Source organism: Dipodomys spectabilis, unplaced genomic scaffold, assembly GCF_019054845.1.
Source record: "Dipodomys spectabilis isolate Male_0828 unplaced genomic scaffold, ASM1905484v1 ptg000085l, whole genome shotgun sequence".
Classification (NCBI taxonomy): Eukaryota; Metazoa; Chordata; class Mammalia; order Rodentia; family Heteromyidae; genus Dipodomys; species Dipodomys spectabilis.
The window spans coordinates 1307439-1331782 of NW_024870762.1; the positions used below are offsets into that span (position 1 = coordinate 1307439).

The window sequence follows — 24344 nt, forward strand, 5'->3', positions numbered from 1 at the left end:
CAAAAAGGTTCCTTCACATGAAAAGCCATATATCTTCATTTGAAATTCTGTTTCTTTTAATAATGAGAAAAGGCAAAACATGTCTTTTCCATTTTACGTGGGCCCTACAGGCAGAAGTCAAGACTTCCTCTACTCAAGTCCTCTGCTAGATTCTGACAGCTCATGTGTATCAGACCTCCTTACAAAAAGGTGCAAATTAGGGTTGGTAGCCTACAAGCCTATAAAGCACTTCTGGGCTCTCTTGAAAAGTCTCAAGGCCTATCCTTACTTGGTGCCACTTCCACGTCACTGTCTAACCAGAGGGCTTCGCCAGAAGCTAAATTCTAAGAGGCGGCTGGTCGGCAAAACCTGTCAGGCCAGCAAGGAATACTGTAACCATCCTTTGTGGCTGATCCTTGGCATAGCTCATCCTTGGTTTAGCTTCTATGCTAGCATAAAATTTCCTTCCTGCCCAACTAAATCCTATCACTATTCCTATAGTTTTTTTTTTTTAAGTTCTCATTGAAACTGACAAATAACACTCAATAGATAATCCTTTCTTCTTATAATTTGTTTGAGTATTTTGGGAATTCAATTGATTTTTTTTAATACTGCATGTGTAGAATTAATAGAGAACAACACAAAATAATGGAACAGTATTAAGGCAAAATAAAACAGAGAAAAAGCAAGATTAAGACTCCAGAGAGAAACAGTTACTTCTGAAAGTCCATCTACCCAACCCTCTCAATTTCCTTGACTACAAATCATTCTATAACCATACATCTTCAAAGGCATACTTAGTAGGACTACCCTTGAACTTCTATTATCTTTTCCAGTACTATCAGAAGAATAAGATCAGGTTTATTTTGAGCAATTCAAGGAAAGAGAACATTTGAGGAGCCCAAAAAATAAATCTAAATATCCACATGTATTTTCATACAACTGTGTGTAACATGGACTTTCATTTCATTTCTCAATAATTAGTACTTAGAAGTTAAACTTCCTACAAATATGGAATAAGTCCTTCTACCTCCAGTGATGCCTGAAGTATATGCACATATAATTTTACATACGAACTTACATTATTTTGAGTAGCAGAGGAAGTACCTTGGTCTCTAAAACACCTATGACTTGACCAGGAGTGAACCACATCTGGGCCTGAGGTCTGAACATAAGTGTCTTTTATGGAAAAGCACTGACTATAGAGGTAGAGAAATAGATAAAGATGAACAAGACACTAATTTAGGTAATTTTCTATTATTGTTAGAAAAATACTTACAAAAAGAGAAGTACTTCATATAAATTATCTACACTCCCTTTGAGTGTTTTTAATCTTCTAATTGTTTTGCCTATTTGAGAGAATCAGGTGTGTTTCATATTTGATGGTCAAAAACAAAACAATGACTGGGTGCTGATGGTTCACACCTGTAATCCTAGCTACTTAGGAGGCTGAGATCTGAGGGTTGTGGTTCGGAACCTGCCCAGGTTGGAAAGTCCATCAGACTTGTACCTCCAGAAAACCAAAAGTGGCACTGTGGCTCAAAGTGGTAAAGCACTAACCTTGAGCAGAAAAGCCCAGGGACAGCACCCAGGCCTATGACTGACAAAAAAAAAAAAAAAAAAAAAAGACGATGCTGATGGAAAAGAAGGAAGAGGAGGACAAAAACAAAAAAAAGGAGATGATCTCAGTAATAGGACAAGTTCCTAATGATTGTAATCTTGCTATGAGAGGCTGTCATCCTGTAGGATACGTGCTCTAGGTTTAATGAAAGAGAAAAAATGTATGAACGTTTATATTCTGCTGTTTAAAAGAAATCAACTTGAATGCATAACTGAGTAGATGCTAAAATTAAATAGCTGATTTGTTTCTAAACTATTTCTGTTTCTAATTTAGCATCAGTTTAATTCAGTTCCTCTTCCTACCTATCACTTAGTTTCCCCTACCCAAAATCTAGTCTGCTGACAATTACTCTCTGAGCAAATCTGTAAGCTTATAAATAAATAACATATGTGCCTCACTTGAACTCCTTCTGATGAGAAGCTAAATTAATCTAAATTCAGATGTCTTCTAAAATGCCCAGCAATAATCCTGCAGGCTTATCTCATTTGGACAAGTACAGGAGGCCTTCCTTAGTAGGGCTGTATTAGGTACAACCTTGTGTGTCACAGGTTTAGGAGAGCTGAAGAAAGCTGTCTTAAAAAGTGGTATACAAAGGAAAGACAATCCCATTTGTAAAACAAGTTGCTGCAAAATAAGAGGGAAGAAATTTTGCAGACAATTGGAGAGAGAAAGGTTGGGGAAAATAAAGTCCTAGTCTTCAATGTACAAATGGGCCAGGTAACTTGAGGGAATGGATGGGTAGGGGAGAGAAGGGAAAATAATGGAAGGTAACACTGATCAAAATATACTGTACTCATAAACTGACACGCTGATTTGAAAAATCCTTTGTATGCTAGTTAAAAAGATAAATTTAAAAACTAAAAATATGATAAAGTCTTTTGCTCTCATTTGAAAGATGAGGGGTACAGGTATATCTAATATTTTAATTCAATGGAATCTTCTCAACTCTCTTTGAGGAAAGAATTATCAAGATGTACTCCAAATCGACTAAGTGTTATATAAAATCCCCATTTTTGACAGTTATTTGTGGCCATAAAGAATCTTGATTTTAAAAACTATACACTAGTTCTTATATAAAAGAATACTGAAGCTGTGGCTCATACCTGTAATCCTAGCTACTTAGGTGGCTGAGATCTGAGGACTGAAGTTTGAAGCTATCTTAGGCAGGAAAGTCTATGAGACACTTATCTCCAATTAACCACCAAAGAGTTGGGAGCAGAACTGTGGCTCAAGTGGTAGAGCACCAGCCTTGAGTAAAAGAGCTGAAGGACAGTACAGGGGCCCTGAGTTAAAGCCCCAGTACCTGCACACACACACAAAAAAAGTATCGGACTGAGAATGTGGTTTAGTGATAGAGTGCTTGCCTAGCATGCAATTGAACCCTGGATTCAATTCCTCAGTACCACAGAAAAAGCCAGAAGTGGCACTGTAGCTCAAGTTGGTAGAATGATAGCCTTGAGCAAAAAGCAACTCAGGGACAGTGCGCAGGCCCTGAGTTCAAACCCCAGGACTGGTCAAAAAAAAAAAAAAGAATATCAAGTCTATAACTTAATGTTAAGGATATGGGTAATACACATATACAGACACACACACACACACACAGATGAAAAAGCCAGTGCAGTGTGGGGCATGTGAGTGGGAAAACATTCGGATTTTATGTAATATTCTCATTACTTTTCTAGTAACTCTAAAATTATATTTAAAGTATTCCACAGTTGCATACTTGGAAGATGATTGGTAAGCATGCTTAGCAGAATTCCTTCCCAGAAAAGGTGGCTATGCTTAGCCTGATAGGAAAGTGCATGACAAATGGTTGTAGCACACAATCAACAGTAAAGGTCAGAGCTCATGCTTCCCCAGGTTTTAGTGAAATCAACACTTACCTGTAAGTATACTTTACTGATTAAGTCACGGACTTTTACATGTCCATCAGTCTATAATTTTCCAACCCCAGTAAGACTGGTTTTTAATTGTGTCAATTACTGTAACTACTGTTCCAGGAATAAAGATGACCAAGATCTTAAGATGTGATTTTAATCTCCTAGAAATGGACTTATCAACAGGTTGCCAAGGAAAAAGTAAAGCTGAATCTTGCCAGTTACAGGAACTATCAGTTAGAGCCAAGCTGGAAAACAAATGCTGCCATAGCTAATACCTCCCTCCATTCAAGACAGCACAAATTCCCTCTTCCCATCCAACTTTCTTTAAAAGCCATCTTCTATGTTAGACATAAAATTCAAGCTATACTGTAATGACACTATCTTTTACGGAAGACTTCAACTTTTCAAGAAAAAAAAAAAACCAAGAACAGCAGCACTAGTATATTTTTTACAAGTAAATTAAAGGTAAAAATTGTAAAGTTTGTCTGCTACAGTCTCTCTTCCTTGCTAAAGTAACAGAAAAATGAACATAATCTGAGATAAATACCTATTTTCTTGCCCATATATGTATATATTTTAATAAGTTTTACAGAGTAGATGAATGTGGGAAATGCATAGTGTGTAACAAATTCCCCCATCCATTGCGCTAATGGAAAAGTGGTTTATTTAAAATCCAGAGTTGTGGTTCTGTGATTTGGGAATGGCTTTCTGAAACTATGTAGGTGGATCCTGGTAATGAAACAAGAGAATTCAGAACGGCAGGAAGCGTAAGGCTAAATAGCTTTTATGGCAGAGTATGAGTATGCACCAAGACCAATGCTACATGCATAGTGGGAGGCTAGTGAACGGAGCCTCAGAGGGACATGGCTCTTTAGACTAATCATAGCATGCCCCCCATGACAGAAATGCCTCCACGGTTAAACCATCTGATGCATAATCACAAGCAAGTGAAGTTTAGATACAACAACCAGTTTTAAAATACAAATAAAATTAAAAACTACTAATAACATACAGATAGATAAAATATAAATACTAGTAATGCTTCGTGGTCACTAAATTGCAATGACCCCAGAAAGAAAAGAATGACAATAACTCCTTTGTAAAACTAGATAAAAAATATTTTAAAAAATTAAGAGAAAAACAAAAATACCAAACTAACAAAAACTAGGTCAGAAAAGATCTCTGATATGAGAGCAGGGAGAGAGAAGGGAGAAAATTATTATTATTACTATTTTGTGCTGGTCCTAGAACTTGAACTCAGGGCCTAAGCATTGTCCCTGTGCTCTCCCCCCCACCCCGCCCCTTTAAGGCTAGTGCTCTACCATTTGAACCACAGCTCCACTTCCAGATTTTTAGTGGTTAATTGGAGATAAGAGTCTCAGAGGATTTCCTGCCCAAGCTGGCTTAAGTCACACTGGGATCTCAGCCTACTGAGTAGTCAGGGTTATAGAGTGAGTCACTGGCACCTGGGGAAACAACTGCTGGAAGAGGTTGTCAGATTGTGGCCCACTGATTTGTACTGATTGACTTATTTTTGTACCAGTACTCGGGCTTGAACTTTCTCGTGTTTTTACTCAAGGCTGGGGGCTCTACCACTTGAGCCACAGCTCCACTTTGTGATTTTTAAGAAGGCAAGCTTGTGAAATCTCTGTAAAGATTACTTTCCACTAATATAATAAGTTAACTTTTTAAACAAGGCCTAACGGGATTTCTGATTTCCTGTCATTTTTAGCTCTAACTGGTTCAAGCATAGGAGACTTCAACCACTCTCTCTCCTTCTCTGAGTCCACTGACCACCTTCTTCCCACAGCCGCATTTTCCAATATGACCGGCCAGCTTCCAAGTCCACCTAATTTTCCCAACCACACGATCTACGACTTCTCCCTAATACATCCTTCAGATACCTTCGGTCCACATTTCTGTTATCTTTTGAACAGTCAGGGATCATGTGAAGAGCTACTGCTGTACTTTCAGCTTGTGGCATTATCTATGTTTTTATTCAGAAAACAGTCGTGTTCTAGGATGAACTGCCTAGTTCATCTTGTCTCAGCTAACCAGCTCTACATCGGAAGAGAATATCACTATCTGTATCTTCTTCCTAATACCCTTGGAAGGAAATAATGAATCTGGGGCTTCTGCCACTAGTTCATCTGTCTGTATACCTCTTCAATTTCTTCTCTAATATTTTCTTCCTTCTATTCCTGGGTCCCTTTTGTTTAGATTTTAACAAGGGTAAAATATACCACTATTTTAGCCATCCCTACATCATCATCATCATCATATTATTATTATTATTATTATTTTGGTCATGGGCTTGAACTCTGGGCCTGCCACTGTCCCTGAGCCACAGCTCCACTTCTGGTTTTCTGGTGGAGATAAGAGTCTCACAGACTTCTCTGCCCAGGCTGGCTTTGAACCGTGATCCTGAGATCTCAGTCTCCTGAGTAGCTAGGATGACAAGCATGAGCCACCACTGTGCCTGGCCATTCATTTTTTTTTTAATAGTGCAACTAGCTCTATAATGAACAATTCCCAATTCCAATTTTATTTCAATATTACCGAGGGCCTCATCTCAGATCACATTATACTAACTTCTTTCAGTCCCCCGCCCCACCCCAGTGGTCTACAAACCATAGCAACAGCTTTTCCTAACCTTCCCATTTCCTGACCCCTCTTTACATGCATCTTTAATGATTCTGTAAAAAGCTTCTTTAACTCACCCATCCTTTTCTTTGCTGTTCCCCTGAGAATAATCAGTCCTTAGTTCCTGGTTCTCCTGCATCCATTTCCTTACGGCTTAGTCTTGCTTCGGTTGACAATTTCCAAAGTAGGTTCATATTTATAATTCTCTATCAGATTATCTAAAATTTAGTTAATCAGATATCATAGTTTCAACCAGTTTTCCTTTGCATTTTTTCACTGACATCACATCTCTCCTTCTTCAATTCCCTAGATTTATACTTTATATTCTTTATTAATTTTAATTAGCTGTCAAATCATGTCAGTTAAGTTTTCAAAAGAATCTTTTTCAGATTCATCTCTTTTTCTTCATACCACTGGCCAATATCCATAGAATTCTCCCCTAATACATAAGTATGAAATTCTCTTGATAAATAAAAGTTTCTTTTAGATGCACAAGGAAAAACCTCTTTTACAAGATTATCATATGTCAGTCTTATAAAAATTATATATATTATATATGTATATATAATTTAAAGCAGAGAAAAATAGTAATAACTAAAGTAATAACTAAACTAATAACCACAGTGTCTCATTTTGGTCCATATTGACACACAAGATAATTTATTGATTAGTAACAAGACTCTTGATGGGTTAGTCTGGAAGGTATTGTGTAAAGAAGTGTATCACTTAAAGACACAAGTGATAAACATGTGAACTACCAGAGCACTATAAATTCCTCAATCAACTGGTGAGCCCTTCTCAAAAGTATTCTTTCCTACCTCTGGTATAATACCCTACCTCAAAAGTCTATTTACTCTGATTTAGTGAAGTGTGTGGTGAAAATTGAACAACAGCTGTATTAGATATTCATGTTTTACCCAAAAGTACTGCTTTATTTGAAGCTTTCCACTAGTAATTGAAAACAGGATCCTACTGTCACTTTCTCTCCATATTCCAGTATCTCTTATTACTCCTAGTAAGAATTTACTAGGAAGGTCACTCTTTAAGAGATAAGACCACATTGGCATTGTATTTGCTCCTACTGATTGTCATATTCCTCTAGTCTTCACTTTGTGAAATAAATGTAAGTTACATCTACTGTTCTCTAAAGCTGCACACTTATCACTTCTTTTGCATGTCTCTATGGAATCAACTAGCATGTGGCTCTGTCATAGTGGTCTTTTAATAAAGTGTTGGACTGACTGACTAACCACTGAGCCCCAGCTGGCCCTATCTTCCACATAAACAATCACTTTTGAAGATGTGATCTATAACCATGACAACAGGCAATACAATGAGATTATGGCTTTAATCGGTCATGATTATGAAATATTTTTGACGACATTTCATGAAGGAGATGCGTTAGAAGCAGACACAGGTATGAGAAATAAGTACCAGCCCACCTGCTGGCAGGAGAGGCAATGGGACTGTCTCTCTTCAGACAGATGAGCAAGCAGGAAAACGGATAACACAACTTGTCTTGAAAAGCAAGCGGCAAGATGAGGCAGTAAAAAGCCATCAGCATACATCATCCTATCATGGCCCAGTGTCATCCCCAACCCCTATTAGCTGTCGCTGCATCAGCGCAAGTCCCAGACACTTTATCCTGTTTATAATTGCTGATGAGCAGTAATAAGGCCTCCATGCCTCAGCTCCCGTCCGTTCCACTTCGGCACCCACCTATTAGGTAATAACTTTTATTTACAGCCTTGCTTGATGCACTGTTCTATTAGTACAGCCAGGAACTGAGGGGGGGGGAGTCTCCTTAATGGGCAGTATCATTGCAAGGCTCCGATGATTTATAATGCAGCTTTTTGTGACTGTTCTAGCACACTGCTTCCAGCAAGACCGCTACATCTCTAACATGCTGCCCCTGATAGGCACTAACGTGTTATGCAGCAGGATCTGAACTACCCTCCACCCACAAAAAACTCCCAAATCCAAAAAAGGAGAATTAAAAATTTCCTCGAAATTCTATATAAATAGTGTTGGCACAGGTATTCTGCACCAATGGAGCATACAAGCAACTAATTAATGTAAGTTCAGGCTCTTTCTCCTGGTAACATATAATAAAATAAGCCATAAAACAAACCAACAATAAAACATAATTTCTAGCTGCATTCATGGATCTAAGAAAAGTACATGGATCACAAGAGGTTAACATCAAAGCCTAGGACCCCCCCCCCCCCACCCAAATAGCAACAAGACACATCACACTTCTCTTTCCTTTTTATCCTGGATTACATTTTTATTTTTCATGTACAAAAATTCCTCTTGACAAGACTGGTGACCTGCTTGCTATTCACTTATACATTAACCTTTCCTCAGAAAGGGGGCCTTCTATTGAGTAAAATCCAAACACAAGCCTTTGACTTCAGCATTACACACTCAGCTGGCCTGCAACACAAACACAGGGACTGGCTGCAAAGAGGACCTGTCAATCAGAGTGACAATTAAAAGCGAGTAAGCTTTTATATACCGTATATACTGTATATATATTTTATATGCTGTATATATATTTTTATATACTGTATACACACACACACACACACACACACACACACACACACACACACACACACACACAGTATGCCCTTAAACTCAATGCTGTTATATGCACTGGTTATCAGATCATCTTTTTATGTGCCTTACTCCCTTATTCTATTGTTTAGCATAAGCAACTGTGGTAGACTAAAGTTATTACTGAGGGGGGGGGGGGGGAATCAGCAAGAACAAGAAGATAGAGCAGTTAGATTCCTTCCCTCCTCAATCTTCTATTCAATGGGCCAAAGCCACATCTGGCCAGCAGCAGAGTAACCAGCCACCTTAAGCATCGCAATAAACTTCAAGGAGAACTGCTTCTTTAACACGGCTCACCATGGCGGGTGGCATCTTTTCAATTAGAGAAATTTTTGCCAAATATTTGGTATTCATTTTTTCCCACACCCCAGGAACCAAATGAACTCGAGGACTCCAAGATGATGAGTATACAGGTAAAACATTTTTTTAAATCCTTTTTTCCTTGCCATGACAGATTTACTGTTTTGATCTTTCCTCAATGGTTATATTAAATGCTAATAAAAAATGAAAGCTTTATATCTTCCCTAATATTCTTCTGATGAGAACTTGAATATTACATAAGTAGGTCAAATTTCTAATTTTCTGCCTCAAATGCTGATACTGCAGACCTGAAGGAAGAGCTGTTATCTGAAGGACCAAAAAGAAAGAAAAAAAGTAAATGAGAGTTGAACAAGTCCTTAAGCCACCTCCTTTAAACCCAACAGAGCAAAAGCAGACATGAAACCCCTGAAAAGCCTGTAGAGAGTGATGCTGACCAGTACAATGTGCAGATTCAACTCTTTAGGAATGAATGTACCAGCTGAAATGTTTCCATGAATACTGACTCAGGGAGTCAGTATATAAAATATACAGAGGCAGGTATTTCTAGATTTACAGGACCATCTTTGATTTAACACCTTCACCCTTTAGCTTCTGAATCAATTTAAAAGATTTTATATAAACCTTTTAGTAACATAAAGGAACATAACAGCAATCAAACATTTCTCTTTAACTGGCTTCTCGACATAGATGGAGAAAGTATTTAGCGTATTAATCTTAACTCCCAGGTGACAGGGGGCTCTTCTCTTCTCTTTGTAAAAACAGATAATAATATCACACCTAGCCTGTCTGAAAGGAGTAAAGAAAGGCTGATGGGGTGGGATGGGGGCAGCAATGAACAATACAAGCTTATTCTAATTCATGTCTCTGGTCTACATGCGGTGATCTCCAAGAATAAATATATGCAGGAAGGAAAGGAGGGAGGGAGAGGGAAATACGGCAGGCAAGGATATTAACTAAACTAACATGCTTCTTACACAGCACAAAGATGGTGCTTTTTGAAAAACCTGACTAGCTTCTAGTCTTGTTTGCTTTAATCTAAGACACTACCACAGTTCCCTTATGGCTTCACAAGTGGTTATTTTACTTGCTAGTCTACTAATTGTATTTTTAAATACACACAGCATTAAAAAAAGTATCATTTTTTAATTCTATCAGAAGGGGTTAAGGATGTAGTTCAAGTGGTAGAACACATGCCTAGCACTTAGGCCCTGAGTTCAAAATACCAGTAATAAAAAAAGAAAGTCTACATCTATGACAGAAAATCATCTACCCAATATAATGGTTAGAATAAAAGTAAAAATAGATACAGACATAATGAAGCAAGTCTGTTGACAGTATCATATAATCAAACCTACCTGCCTATGAATTTTTCCTTAAAAAAAAAAACCAACTGTGAGTACTATAGTTTGAACTCAGGGCTTCAGGCTTGCTATATAGAATAAAGACCTGCAGCCCTTTTTAGAATTCCTTATAAAATTGTACCTGTGTGTCCAAGCTTTTCTCTCTCTCCCCTCTCTCTCTCCTCTCTCTCTCTCTCTCTCTCTCTCTCTCTCTCTCTCTTTCTCTCTCTCTCTCTTTTGAGCAGGGGAGGGAATGGAGTCCCAAATTTTTTTTCCATGCTAGCCTGGAACTCTTGATACTCCTGGGTCTCAGTTTCCAAGTAGCCAGGATTAGAGGCATGAAGTACTTGCATCCAAGTGAATTTTTTCTTATTGTAACTACAGAAATAAGGGGTATAGAGTCAGGTGTAATGGTAATCTTAGCACTCCTGACAATGAGGTAGGAGAATCAATATATGCTAAATGGTATACAGCAGTATAGTAAGCCTGTAATGAATGTTACTATGGCTTTTAATATTCACAAAGGAGTATGGGAGCAGACAGGAGGACAGATCTATCTATAAGATGGAACAAGCACATGATATTCAGGAGATGTTCCTGATGGTTTCAGTGTCTAACCTCAGTACACAAGTTTCTTTCTCAAATATCTAAGGATAGATGACTCAATATAATCAAGGCTGACTTCTTCCCTGCCACCTGAGCATGCTGATAGTGCTGAAAGTAAACCCAATCCTCAGGGACAAAAGGAAAATGTGCATAAAGAGAGGTTAAGATTTTAAGGTGTACATGTGTGAGATGACAAGAGGCAGTGAACTTATGAACTTTCTAGAACTTATTTAAATGTCCTTATCTATCTCCTAGTAGAAAAATGATGGAGAATTTTTGGTTTAGAAGGGGAATTTAAACTGTGTCCAGGTCATCTCCTAAGACTCTTGACATAAAGTTTTCTTGAAAGAAATAGAACAGATGTATACCGTACAGGGCAAGTATAAGACCTGAAATCAAAGTATTCTGGGTATTTTTTTAACAATTACTTTTATTATGATTATGAAGGGGTACAAGGGGTTACTGTTTCATAAGCTAGGTAATGAGTATGCATCAGGTGTTTTCAGGCTTCTGGTTGGAGTGGATGACAGTTAGCTTTCCAACTTTCCAATGGATAATGAAGCAGAGAAATTCACTCTGACTGAGCTTGCTGACTGGGTACAACTAGGTAAGAGCATGAGAGATTTTCTTATACTTCTGCCTCAAAGCGGATCATTTGGAAGAGAAAAGTAAAATTAGGCTCTTTAGAGTTCAGTGTCTGGATATTATTCTAAAATCTTGCTAAGATAGGTCTATATGAGGTTTAACAACAGATTCTGAGTATTTAAAGGAGCTAAGATTTAAGTGTAAGCTGAACATGGAAATAGTTTTGCTATTTCTGTGGGGCAGTTACAAGGACTTCTTTAGTTATGAAAAATACTTTGTGACCTTTTGAAAACAATATAATTATTCTGACTTCCAAATATAATCCTTGAGTTATTTTAAATAGCAGGCAGTATTATTAGAAAAGGCAAGTTATTATTTAAAACAATAAATTAGATACAGGCTAAGGAAGAATGGGTATTAGGAAGATTCATAGACTAACATTTAATAAAAATGTCACAGATGGTGGGGCACTGGTGGCTCACACCTGTATCCTAGCTACTCTGGTGGCTGAAATCTGAGAATCAGGGTTCAAGGCCAGCCCAGGCAGGACAGTCAGTGAGACTCTTGTCTTTAATTGATCACCAAAAAGTCAGAAGTGGAGCTTTGGCTCAAGTAGTAGAACATTAGCTTTGAGGAAAACAGCTCAGGAACATTGCCCAGGCCCTGGTTCAAGCCCAAGCTGGCACACCCACCCATCCAAACAAAATAAAACAAAACAAAAAAACCAAAACCCAACAAATAGTCATAAATGTACAAGATATTCTTAGGATTCCATGTCTTTGAAGAGAATGATTATTGAATATCCTATGGCTTTAAGATAGATGAGAGAAAATAATTTCCCAAAATTACTAAGATACTACAAAGTCAAGTCAATTTACTGATTTTCTATACTAAAACTTTTGTTCGGTTAAACATTATGTTTTTAAAAATTTCCTTGAGAAGATCCAAGACAACATAAGTTAGCCACATGATATAATCTAGGCAATGGTCTACCTTTTATTTATGCATTCTGTCTTGAAACATTCTTCGTATATTAAGAAGTAGGCAATTTTTTTTTCTGTTTTTGGATGGTACTGGAGTTGGTTTCACGCTTGCCACATAGGTGACCATCACTTGAGCTATGAGCTATGACCCCCCACCAAAGCTCTTAGATCTAGCTACCAGCATCACACAGTCAATCTGATCCCCAAGAACACCATGTTGACCTCTGCTTATTCTCACTTTCCAAGCACAAAAACCTATCACTTCACAAATGATGAAAGAAACTAAGAGACTACCCTGGTAAACACACCAAGTTAGAACCCATGGTTAATTTCTGAGAAGAATTCTGGTATGGATGAATTCATGTAAGAATGCTGTACATACCTGTACCACAGGATCTTTTGGTTGGTGTGATTAACGAGACATGAGCTGTGTCTGTGCATGGCCCACCTAGAAACAGAAAGGCAGGCACATCAGTCAGATATCCTCCCCAGGCCCACAGCTGCTACACCATGAATAAAGAGAAACTAGAGAGCAAAGAAACAACCTGCCATCTATGCATGAGGAGGGATGGTAGGGAAGACAGTAGTTTTGAGCTAATTCTAAGGACCATATCTAGTTCAGCAGTTCATAGTCTGTGAATTCATAGTCTTTCCATATTAGAATATGCCTCATAAAAAATTAAGTTTCATGTTATAGTAAGAAGTTAAAGGAAACCAGGTATAGTACATGCTGTAATCCTCTCTACTCAGCAGGCAGAAGCAGAAGAATTATGATTTTGAGGCCAGCACAAACAAAGTTACTAGACCCTACCTCAAAAAAAAATTAAAATTAAAGAACAGGAATGTAGCTCATTGGTATAGGACAGGCCTAGCATGCACTAGATCATTCCCAGCATCACAAACAATAAGAGAAAATGAAAGATAAAAGCTTTGATTAGAGTTCAGATCTAGATGAAAAGAAATTCCCCATAAATGTGGGGAGATAAGTTCACCAACAGAGATAAACAGAGCATTCCCTTTTGATCTGAGGGGTCATTACATTTATTGTAAAACTAGCCTTAAAAAGGAAAACTCCTTAGGAAACAACATGTAAGAATATGTAAGAAAAGCAGTGCTGACTAAAGAAGAGTCTCTAGTCTCATCCTAAGAAGTATGACATTGAGAGGGACTTCATGGAATTGTGGTGGGTCTAGAGATTTGTAGTACAGGCATAATTGAAGAGTATGCGAGAGATTTATCTAGTCCACAGGAAAAGGCTACAAAAGCAATAATTTCTATAGGCTCAGAACCACCAGCACATACTGAAGTTGATCATGATACACACCCTAATCTTTCCCCCCATAAACACATACCACTCACCATGTCCTACCTTCTGAAATATGAAGTCACTGTACAAAATATGAAGGCCAAGTAGGTCTTGACCTACCTGGCAAGGGCAGTGGTAGTGATCAAAAAGATCAAAAAGGAACAGAATACACAGCAAATGTTATACATCTATTCTGAAAGGGCTCCCTAGATGACTACAATTAACAAACTACAATTAACTGCAGTAGCTGCATATAATCTATGATGAGGCTTTGTGTTACTGAAAGGAAGGAAGGAAAGATGAGAGATCTGGGACCTGTTCTAGTGATTATGGCCCTGCGATCATGGGTTCAGGGATTTGGGAGATCCCCCTATAAGAAGTTTTCCATTAATCCCAACTTCTCTTCTATCAAGGCCATAGGGCAACAACACTTAGTAGGTATAGAAAAAAAGAGGGGAAGTACAGGGACAGCGCCCAAGCCCAGAGTTCAAGCCCCACGACCGACAAAAAAAAGGGGGAGGGATTTTTAAGAGGAAAATTGAGCAAGTGCACTGTTAATTCTAAAACATATTAGAAAAGATCCACAGGGAGCTTGTAATCTTATTTGAGAGGCAAAAATGTATGTACTTAAGTAAAAAGATAATACATGACAGGAATAAATGACTAGACAAAAAAAAACAAGAGCAAATACCAAAGAATATGGAACTCATGCTTATATGCAGGAGATAGGGGTGTGGTTCAAGTGGTCCAGCACCTGTCTAGTAAGCTCAAGGCCTTGAATTCAATCCTCAGTAGTATTTACAAAAAAAAGAAAAGAAAAAAGGAAAAAAGAAGTTCTACAGAATCAAGAAGAACATCTGTCATTGGTTAACCCTATCTGGAAACGGAAGAATTTGAAAATGAGGCAAGAATAAATTGTAAAGTTTAAAAAGACCAAAGTTGAATTTTTTTTTTTGCCCTTTACAAATATTGAGTTCACCAGGAAAGGCTTAATACACTAAAATTCAGAGGCTCAAATGAACAACTGTGACATGAAAAGAGGCAATACAATGAGACAACCTGCCAAATAAAAGCCTAATACATGTAAGAATACTCTAGGCACAGGCTTGTATACCTCCATAAAATTCTGGAGCTCTACTTCCACTGCAAGGTTTTTGTTTTTAAATGAAGCGTTCTTGTTCTCGAGACACTACGTATTTTTACAGGGGATAAAGTTTTAAGTCCTCTAACTACTTCTACTTGCCGAGTATTCAGTATTCCTGGGTTAAGTGATCGTCAATTAGTTTCTTTAACAAAATTAATAGGAATAGTACAATTGTCAGTAGGTTGGGGGTTCGTGGGTCAATAAAAGGCTTATATCATCACTTTCTCTTCCACTACTCTTTGTGCTCCCAAGAATCAAGACTCACTGTTATTTGTCCTTTGGCTGTGGCTATATAGGCAGTGTTTAACAGCATTATTTAGTAACAAAAAGTATGATTTAATAGGTGGAATAAAGCAAAACTTCAAGCAACTTCTTCATGAGAGTATAACAAAAAGACATAAAAACAAATACAAGTTGAGTATCCTTAATCCAAAATATGTATAACTAGCACTGTTTGGATTTCTGAGGGATTTTTCTGGGAAATATTTTCATGTACATAATAAGGTAAATCCTAAAACTAATTAAGAAATTCATCTACATTTTTACATATTCCTTATACACATAGCTTAAAGGTAATTTTATGTAGCATTCTTAGTGTGCCTGTGATTTGAATGTGACATCACATGATTATAGATAGGGAAGATTGCTTTGTGGCATTGTGTTGGGGCTCAAAAATGTTTAATTTTGGGTTAGAGGAATGAGTTAGGTGGTAGACCACCAGCCAATGAACAAGTGACAGCAAGCTTGAGTCCCAGTTTTAGACATATATATATACACACACACATACATAATTTTTAGATGTGGGATTCTCAATCTATACTAGGAAAAACTGCACACATCTTAAATGCACATTCTTAGAGATTTTAGTGTGTGTGTGTATATATATATATATATATATATATAAAACATAATGATCATCAGGTTAAAATACTAGAAAACTTTCTAGAAAAATTTGAGATTTTTTTAAAATATAAACTTCTAAGTCCTGAATCTGAACATTTTGATGCAATAGGTTAAGAAGGGCATGGAGGAAATTAATGTACTTTTTTGTAGGGGAGGAGAGCCTAAGCACTGTCCCTTAGCATTTTTGCTCAATGCTAGTGCTCTATCACTTGAGCCACAGAGCCACTTCCAGTTTTGTGGTAGTTAATTAGAGATTAAAACTCATGGACTTTCCTGCCAGGGCTAGCTCTGAACAGTGATCCTCAAACCTCAGCCTTCTGGTTAGGAATATAGGCATGACCACTGAAGCCTGGGTTAATGTGCATTTTTAAACAAGCTGAACACACTGTAATACTAACAGTTCAGTTCCTATATTTGATAATGTTTTCTATTTTTTTAAGAGTTTCTTTTGATGCTACTGGGGCTTGAACTCAAGCTCTCACATTTGCTGAGGTATCTTGCTCATGGCTGGCACTCTACCACTTGAGCCATATCACCAGTTAAGCTTTTGCTGTTATTTTGAAGACAAGAATCTCATAGACTTTTTCTCCTGAGCTAGCTTCAAAATACAATCCTCCAAGACTTAGCGTCCTGAGTAGCTAGGATTCTCAATGTGAGCCACCGATGCCCAGTTGATCATTTTAAGCCCTAGTTTAGAATCTAGCCAGTATCACTAGGATATCACAAACACAGTAAGCTATAGAGAGCACAAAATTCAATGAGAGTATAACTACCAGAATACTTTTTAAAATATATTTTTATTGTAAAGATACTGTACAGAGGGGTTACAGTTATATGAGCAAGGTAATGAGTCCATTTCCTATCAAGCATTGTTACCCCAGAATACTTTTTTTTAAGACATAAAAGAACTCATCTAGTAATTATGAGAAGGGAGGAAATCATCAAATTAAACCCCTAAAGAAATTTGGCTGGGACTTATGAATGAATATTGTTTATTAATGTTCTAGGTAATTACCAACTAAGAGAATGTTTAATTTATCTGAAGGTTGAGAGTTTATCCTTCAAAATTTTCTAATTGATGAATTTCTGTAGGTTTTAGCAAACACAAAATAACTTTATAGCTACCACGCATATCTCAACATGTATCATTATGAAAGTGTTCTCTCGAGACCTTGTTAAACTAACAACTCCATCCAATGTATTCACTACATTAAAATACAAACAGAACTTACAGTTGAGCCCAGACAAATGGACAGCAAGAGTAACTGGCAGTGATAATATATACAAGCTTTGATAATTGGGCAATATTGTAACAGAGATCCTGGAATTAAGTTTGGTCTGGCAGACTCTAGGAAACACTAAGATCTGGAGCAGAAGCATATGAGTACACACATACACTACACTAATTGTATTATCACCCAGACTCCCATGCTCTAGAATAAAAGAACCACTGGAGATGACATCATCTAGCCTTACATAATTAATTTCAAATCAATTCTGCCAAAATGAATGCAGGAAATTATAGGCAACTCAGGGGAAATTGTTTTTGGCTTCTGTCAACCAAAAGAAATTGGGACACAGGCCTGGGTGGTTATAGTAAACAAAGTAGTGTTTATAGCAGATGGTAAAGGTCAAAGTGAGGGTATCTACTCCATTGAAAAATCAAGACTTGGCTTTTCCTTTGTGGACTTTCTAATGCAGAGAATTACAAAGTCTCTGCAAACTCTTCTCCCATTTTTAACCAAGCAAAGAGTGGAAGAGAGCTAATAATAAAGAGCAAAAAGTAAGATTTTTCAAGGTTTTGGGTTGGGAAGGAGGGATGAAAAAGAGAGTATGTATAGTGGGACTGAAGTTGGAAGAATAAATGTATTTTTAAGAATGAAGCAATTTAAACTACATATCTTTGTCATCCAAAGAGGTCCAATCTGTGATCTCAAAGGCACTTACTTTGAGGCTCAGACTCACAAGTCCCAAAACCTAGATTCTAGGAGAGACCAGAATTAATCTCACTTACTAGTTTTGAGGATGCTGTTAAAAATAGAGGGAAAGCTCACTGGGGTCAAGCACAGAGTTTATCACTGCTCTAGGAAAGAGTTTTGCTTATATAATCCTCAGAATGTTTTTATTCACAAGTAGCGTTTTTTTTTTTTTTTTTTGGCATTCACCACGTTCATAGAGTAGTCACCATGGCATGAAATATAGTTTGGGCAAAGTTGCCACAAAACAGAGTCATGGTTATATCTTCCAGCCTCTACTAGCAGAACTGTATTTTAAAATGTAAGTGTTTGATGGTACCATCAAAACACTACTCAGTACCTCATACTTGCTAGGCACATGCTCTACCAATGCAGTTAACCCTCCTTTATTGTGCTCGTTACTTTTGAGGTAAAAGTTTTGCTTCCTGCAAGGGTGAGTGTTTTAGCCACGATCTACCTATTTGAGGCTTCATGTCATAGCAATGGCAAGTTCATGCCACTGTGTCCACCTTCGTTGTGAAATGGATGACTCAGTCCAGCCTGGTCTACAACTGTAATCTTCATTTTAGCATTTCAGTGTTTAGATTATAGATGTAAGCCAGTAGGACCTGGCTTGTTTGGGGCTTCTAAATGTTAAAAATCATGACATTCTGTGTAAGATAGACTCTTGAAATTCTGAGGTAGCTATCAAGATTACTAAATGTAGGTCAGGCATCTGGGTGCATGCCTATAAGTCCTAGCACTAGGGAAGCTGAGGTAGGAGGTTTTTTTAGTTTGAGCCCAACCTGGGTACAAACTGAAACCCTGAAAAACAATCTACTTTTGGTCATCATGCATATTCTGTATATTTAATAACACACTAACATTTGCATTTGACATTATATTCGTAAGGTATTTTTCTAAAATGATCAGGTTCAACAATTTAGTTTGGAACCTATAAAGCAACAATGCCTGTGGGCAACCTAAAGTTCTGTAACCAGACAGCCTGAGTATCGTGTTTTCTTCTAAGGCTGTGTCTATTATTGTATTAAAAGTGTCACACGTACACGTAAAGAGGCATTATAAATCACATTTACAATTTTACATGAAAATCATTAAGTGTTATTCTTCACCTGTAGTCCAACAACCAGAAACTTCTACAGAAGATATTCCTTGGGAAAATGTACTGATTTCAACCCTATAAAGCTGAAGATATGGGTCAAATTTGCATATTCACTGTAACCTACAATACAATTCTTTTTAAAATATCAATACTCACTATTTCAACGTGAAATGGCAGAATTCTTAAAATCTTCAGCCTCCTGAAGTGTTACTGAGCAAGTCCAAAACAAAAACAACAACAACACAAAAGAAACCCTGAGTTCAAACACCCTGTAGCAGTCAATCCCATAGGCTCACCATAAGAATATGACTCAGAGTAATTAGAGAATACTAGTTTGGAGGATAGCTGCACTTATGCAACCAATACTCTTAGGCTCTCAAAGTCCAAGGCTGAGTAAATACAGAAAAACTATATTTCTCCTTTACCTTGAAATTTAGATCAATAATCTACTCTGAAAGGTTTGTATTGAAACAGCTTTGATGATTGGTTATTTCTGGCTCCTGGTTCCACTATCCTTCATTGACCATAGTTAAACCATGTGCTGAAACACATCAATTAGGAAAAATGGACTATCAAAGACTCAGTCAGCTAAAAACTGACAGAAGCTCAATAATCAAATATTCTACCCTCAGCCCATTTGAGGTAACTGTGAAACATTAATACACAAAAATAGCCATTCCTTTAGCAGATTTATAATGCTTCCATTTTCTTGCTTAATTAACATGACATTTACATAACAGTGTCTAATTAATTTCCAAGGAAAAGCACTGTGGGCTAATTAAAAATGTATCATCCTTTTTAACCAGCTTGTTGATTTCACTCTATCTATAATCCATACACTGTTTACCTCTGTAGCATTTCACTTTTCCAGGTTCATAGTCCTAAAGGTGACTTCAGAATGATTTAAGAGTTGCAATTCTCTCTTCTACATATTGAGTCTGTCGAATAGGCTCTCAAAATAGAAAAGGGGGGGAGATTTTATACAATAGATATAAACTCTACTGTCTCCTAAAGTGGCCAAGTTAAGAATATAAAATTGTCATGTAAAAATATTCAAATAATCTGCATTTCTTGAGTAAAACAGCTCTTCTCTAAAAGTCTGAAACATGAGTGGAAATTTAAAATAGGACAAAGTTGACAGCAATAAATAAATGTGAGGAACACAGAATGTACAAGAAGCCATCTCTTTAGAAAAGAAACCCTAAACCTCACCCCTAAACCTGCATCTCATGAATTGTTTTAATTAGAAAGGATAAACCTCATCTGTCTACATAATTGAGTTTGAAAAGCTCCATTGATTAAAAACAAGGCTACATAAAGATATGTGTGGGAAATCTAAGTTTATAGGAAATCAGCACAGATAATAGCCCTCCCATTTCTCCAATTGCAGCTTGCAAATTAAACCATTTATAAGGCTTGTTACAGAACTTAAGTGTTCCATCTCCCAATTAGAAGTTATAATCCTAACTTATTGCATGATCTCTCATACCATTTAGATCTAAATTAGGAGTTTATAAGGATGGGATTTTCAAAGTGGGTCAGAAATTGCTATTGGTAGACTATCTGTTTTGCTCATAAAGAGCTTCTCAATGAAACTTCAGACTCCCTATTAATTACAGTGTTCAGGATCCCTTCAATACTATGGAGTGTATGGGTACATGTGTAATCACCAGCCTATCTGCTCAATATTCATAAAAACTCTCCCATGCGCCCAGCAAATCTAAGTCAAGAGGACTTCCCATGTGCCCAATACTCTGGATTCATCAAAGAAGAGACATGACATCCCTATGCAGACCAGAACTGGAGGAAGGGAGGCTCTCTCTGCCCAACAATAGCATTAATGGAAGGAACCTCAAGGGTGGTGGCAGTCTTTCCTTAGTAATCTAATATATCAAGTGTTCAAAAAATGTTTTTCACCATTGAATTAAAATGATCTAAGCAAAACCGAATACTGATTATACCAAGTTTGTTCACAAGGGAAATGAAATAAAAATAAGTAATTTTCATATGCACATGCTGACCTGGCTAAGAGATTCACAGTTATTTTTGTTTTGTTTTGTTTGTCTTAGCACCATCTTTATATAGTCTATGGCCATACCACCCTGAGTATGACCAATCTTGTCTGATCTCAGGCCTGGTTAGTGCTTGGATAGGAGAGACCACTTGGGAATACCAGGTGCTGTAGGCTTTTTTTTTTTTTTAAGTTAATCATTATACATTTAAAAGTGAGCACAGTAAAACACATACACTTGTTTATGTTGGTTATATTTGTTAGTATTTACCAATCTGAAATTTAAATGACAAAAATTCTTAGTTTACCAATCCAAAATTTTAAATGACAAAAATTCTTAATGGCTTGTATCAGTTAAAAATGAGATATAACATTTAAAAATCCTTTCACTTAATGGCAGCTATATGTATAAAGATACAGATGACGGCTGCCTTAAATCTGACAGCCAATCCTGGCTTGGATCGGATTTCAATCTTAAACACAAACCGTATTTGACTATTCAAAAAAATGTTTCCATCCAGTTGAAAGCCACTTTTTGTATCTAAAATGAATTAAATTTCCTTGAAGGTGTTAAAAAAATTTGTAATCACATTTCAGCATAAAAATATATTCTTTCATGAAACATACTTTAAAGGCCCCAGACTGACCTGGCTTAAAGATATTTGAATTTTGTATCTGCATATGCAATCCATCCGTTGCGAGTATTTATATGAAGCATAGTGAAGGAAATCCATGTTAGACAGATTAATCACTGGAAGAGGAGAAGATTCCATGGATCCCGAGGGGGATGTTGAGGCGCTCAGACCACACTAAGAACCACTGGCACAGAATACAATAGTGAACCTAAAGGTTAATGTATTTCCCAATTTCCTTATACCCTTACATGCCAATTGACTTATTCTAATCTTACAGAAACTAATGTACTCTGTGTAAACAACAGCAAAAGATTTTCCTATTTTAAAAGAATATTAAAAAGTATCTAAAGGCAGGTGATAGTAGAATAAACTCTACAGTCATATTTTTGAACCAGGGCATTTTACTTTTCATGTTTATAAAGGAAATGTATGTTATAGAACTCTGGATTCTGTACAAACCAATTTGTTTACCATCAGTCTTTCAGATGTGCCAAAGTGACAATGCACAACGATTAACAGTAAAATTCCACATATCGACATCTTGGGATCAAACATAGAGCCCCTTTTTGAGGAGGTTATAATGTCACCTGGCTAATAACATCAGTTCTAATTTTAGACATTGTTTTGTTTTCCTCGTGACAAAACATGTTTAATATGGATATGAAATCAGGGGCTGTCACCTCTCTAATTTCAGCTTCAGTTTTGACTATTTACAGACTTACCCAAGGCTCAACTCAGATTTCAACATTTGCATTTTACCATCAACACAAGTATGACTCTCATAACATTAATGAAGACACCACTTGGCATCTGGAAAGATTTTTTTAAAAGCATAGTTAAGGTAACAAGAACATTCTCATAAATTCTGGCTTGCACTGGAAACTAAAAGAAGGCTACAACGCCTTCCTCACAAAGGGAAGAGAACATGAAAAAGGGAGAAGTGTCAAGTACCTATGTACATGTATGAAACAGAACAATGAAACCATTTTGAGCTGGGAGAGAAGAAAATGGTGGAGGGGATGATGCTGATCAAGACCCTGCATGCGTAAGTGGACATGTTAAAACGAACCCCCTTGGTTTAACAAAGTGATGCTAGTTTTTTCTTAAAGCAAAGTGATCTATACATGTTCTTTCTTCTTCTTTAGAAAAAAACATATTAATTCAGGATTATGAGTACTATCTGATAGGGGAGCCCTTTTCTGCTTCTTTGCTCAACCATTCCCTTCCACCTGCAGCTGTACCTCTACTGCCAGTATGCACATGACACTAAATGAAAGGTACCAAGGTCCAATTTTTGTTTTGTCAACAGTAGTGAATACTGTCAGATCTTACTAATTAATAAGATCACTCTTTGCAACTGGTGGTTGAAAATGTCACATACTCTGAATTACGTAATAAAGGGGTTATATGAGTATTTTAGAATTTTAAAAATTCTTCACCAAAGTGACATCCCATTGTTTTTGCTAAATCTAAAGAATTGTGTTTGTTGCAGATTAAAAAGTAAATGCATCTCTGTGATGAAATAACAGAGGAAATGAATATAAAATGTAGTTGCATAGTCAATTTTTGGTACTGGCACCTCTGACTTTTCATACACAAAATATATTCATGTAAGGATAAAATGACTACCACATTCAAATGGATGCCTCTATTATAATATGATCCTTCAGTCAAACATTGTGTCATAAATAAGCTTAAATTTAGTTTAAAATAAGTAGTGTCATCCATTACACAATCTGTTCCTGTGCAAAATGAAAGCAATATGACAACTACAGAAGGCTAAAACTGGGTGAAGTGTGGATGTTTTCCATGACCTTTACTTTCACAGAGCAGTTTAATTTAGTAAGAACTTTTTACAATCTGTATTTGCAAAGAGAGAGGGCATGACAATGTTGTTCAAAACCTAGTCTGAATATCAATAACTATCTCTTACAGGTATCTGAGGAAATTTTTATGAAAAATTAATCTCAAATTTTCAGACTATGGGATCCTGAAAAATGAGTATTATAAGTTTGCTAATCTTCTCACTTGGAAAGACAGTGAAAAGACAGACACTAACTCCCATTATTCCAAAAGTCTTAGATGAACTGTTACCACACAATACACAAATTTCGACACATATACAGAACTGAAAGCAAAGTAACATACTAGAAAAAAATATACTGGCATATAATCTAGAATATATAAGAATTCCTACAAATCTGTAAGAAACAAATAAATATGCAAATAAACAAATACGCAAATCACTTGAAGAATTACCTACTATACATGAAATGGTGCTAATTTCACAATCAGAAGATGCTAGGAAAATGAGCTATTCTTGGCCAAAGCTGCAGGGTTAGGGAGGTAGGGAAGGATTAGCTAATGCTGGTGACGATACATATACTTTATTTAGGATAGAAAGGGATGCCAAGTAAATTTGGAGCATATATATTAAAATTTAAATGCACACATTCCTCTTCCAGGTATTTATCATGGAAAATGGCAATAAATTGTTTTTTACATTAGCTGTGTACAGAAAGTTAACTCGACAATAGTCTGGAATAGTACAATTCCAGAAAAGACTCCAGAGGAAAAGGTGAATTATTATAGCAATCACATGATGCAGCAGTTTAAAAGGCCATTAGACAGATCTTTATCACTAATGTAGAAAGCTTTCTAAAATGTAGTAAGAAGCAAGTTATAAAGCA

General features: G+C 36.8%; 1 protein-coding gene across 2 annotated transcripts in view; it reads right to left on the reverse strand.

Annotated features, from left to right (window-relative positions):
- Positions 1-24344, reverse strand: part of Zfand3 (zinc finger AN1-type containing 3) — a 196221-nt gene that overhangs the window by 39417 nt on the left and 132460 nt on the right. Inside the window, exon 4 of one of the 2 annotated variants that reach the window (XM_042684276.1) lies at positions 12960-13025. The exons of the other annotated variant lie outside the window; for it this stretch is intronic. Within the exon in view, the coding sequence (XP_042540210.1) occupies positions 12960-13025 (66 nt within the window). The remainder of the gene's footprint in view (positions 1-12959; positions 13026-24344) is intronic. 2 annotated transcript variants of the gene reach the window in all.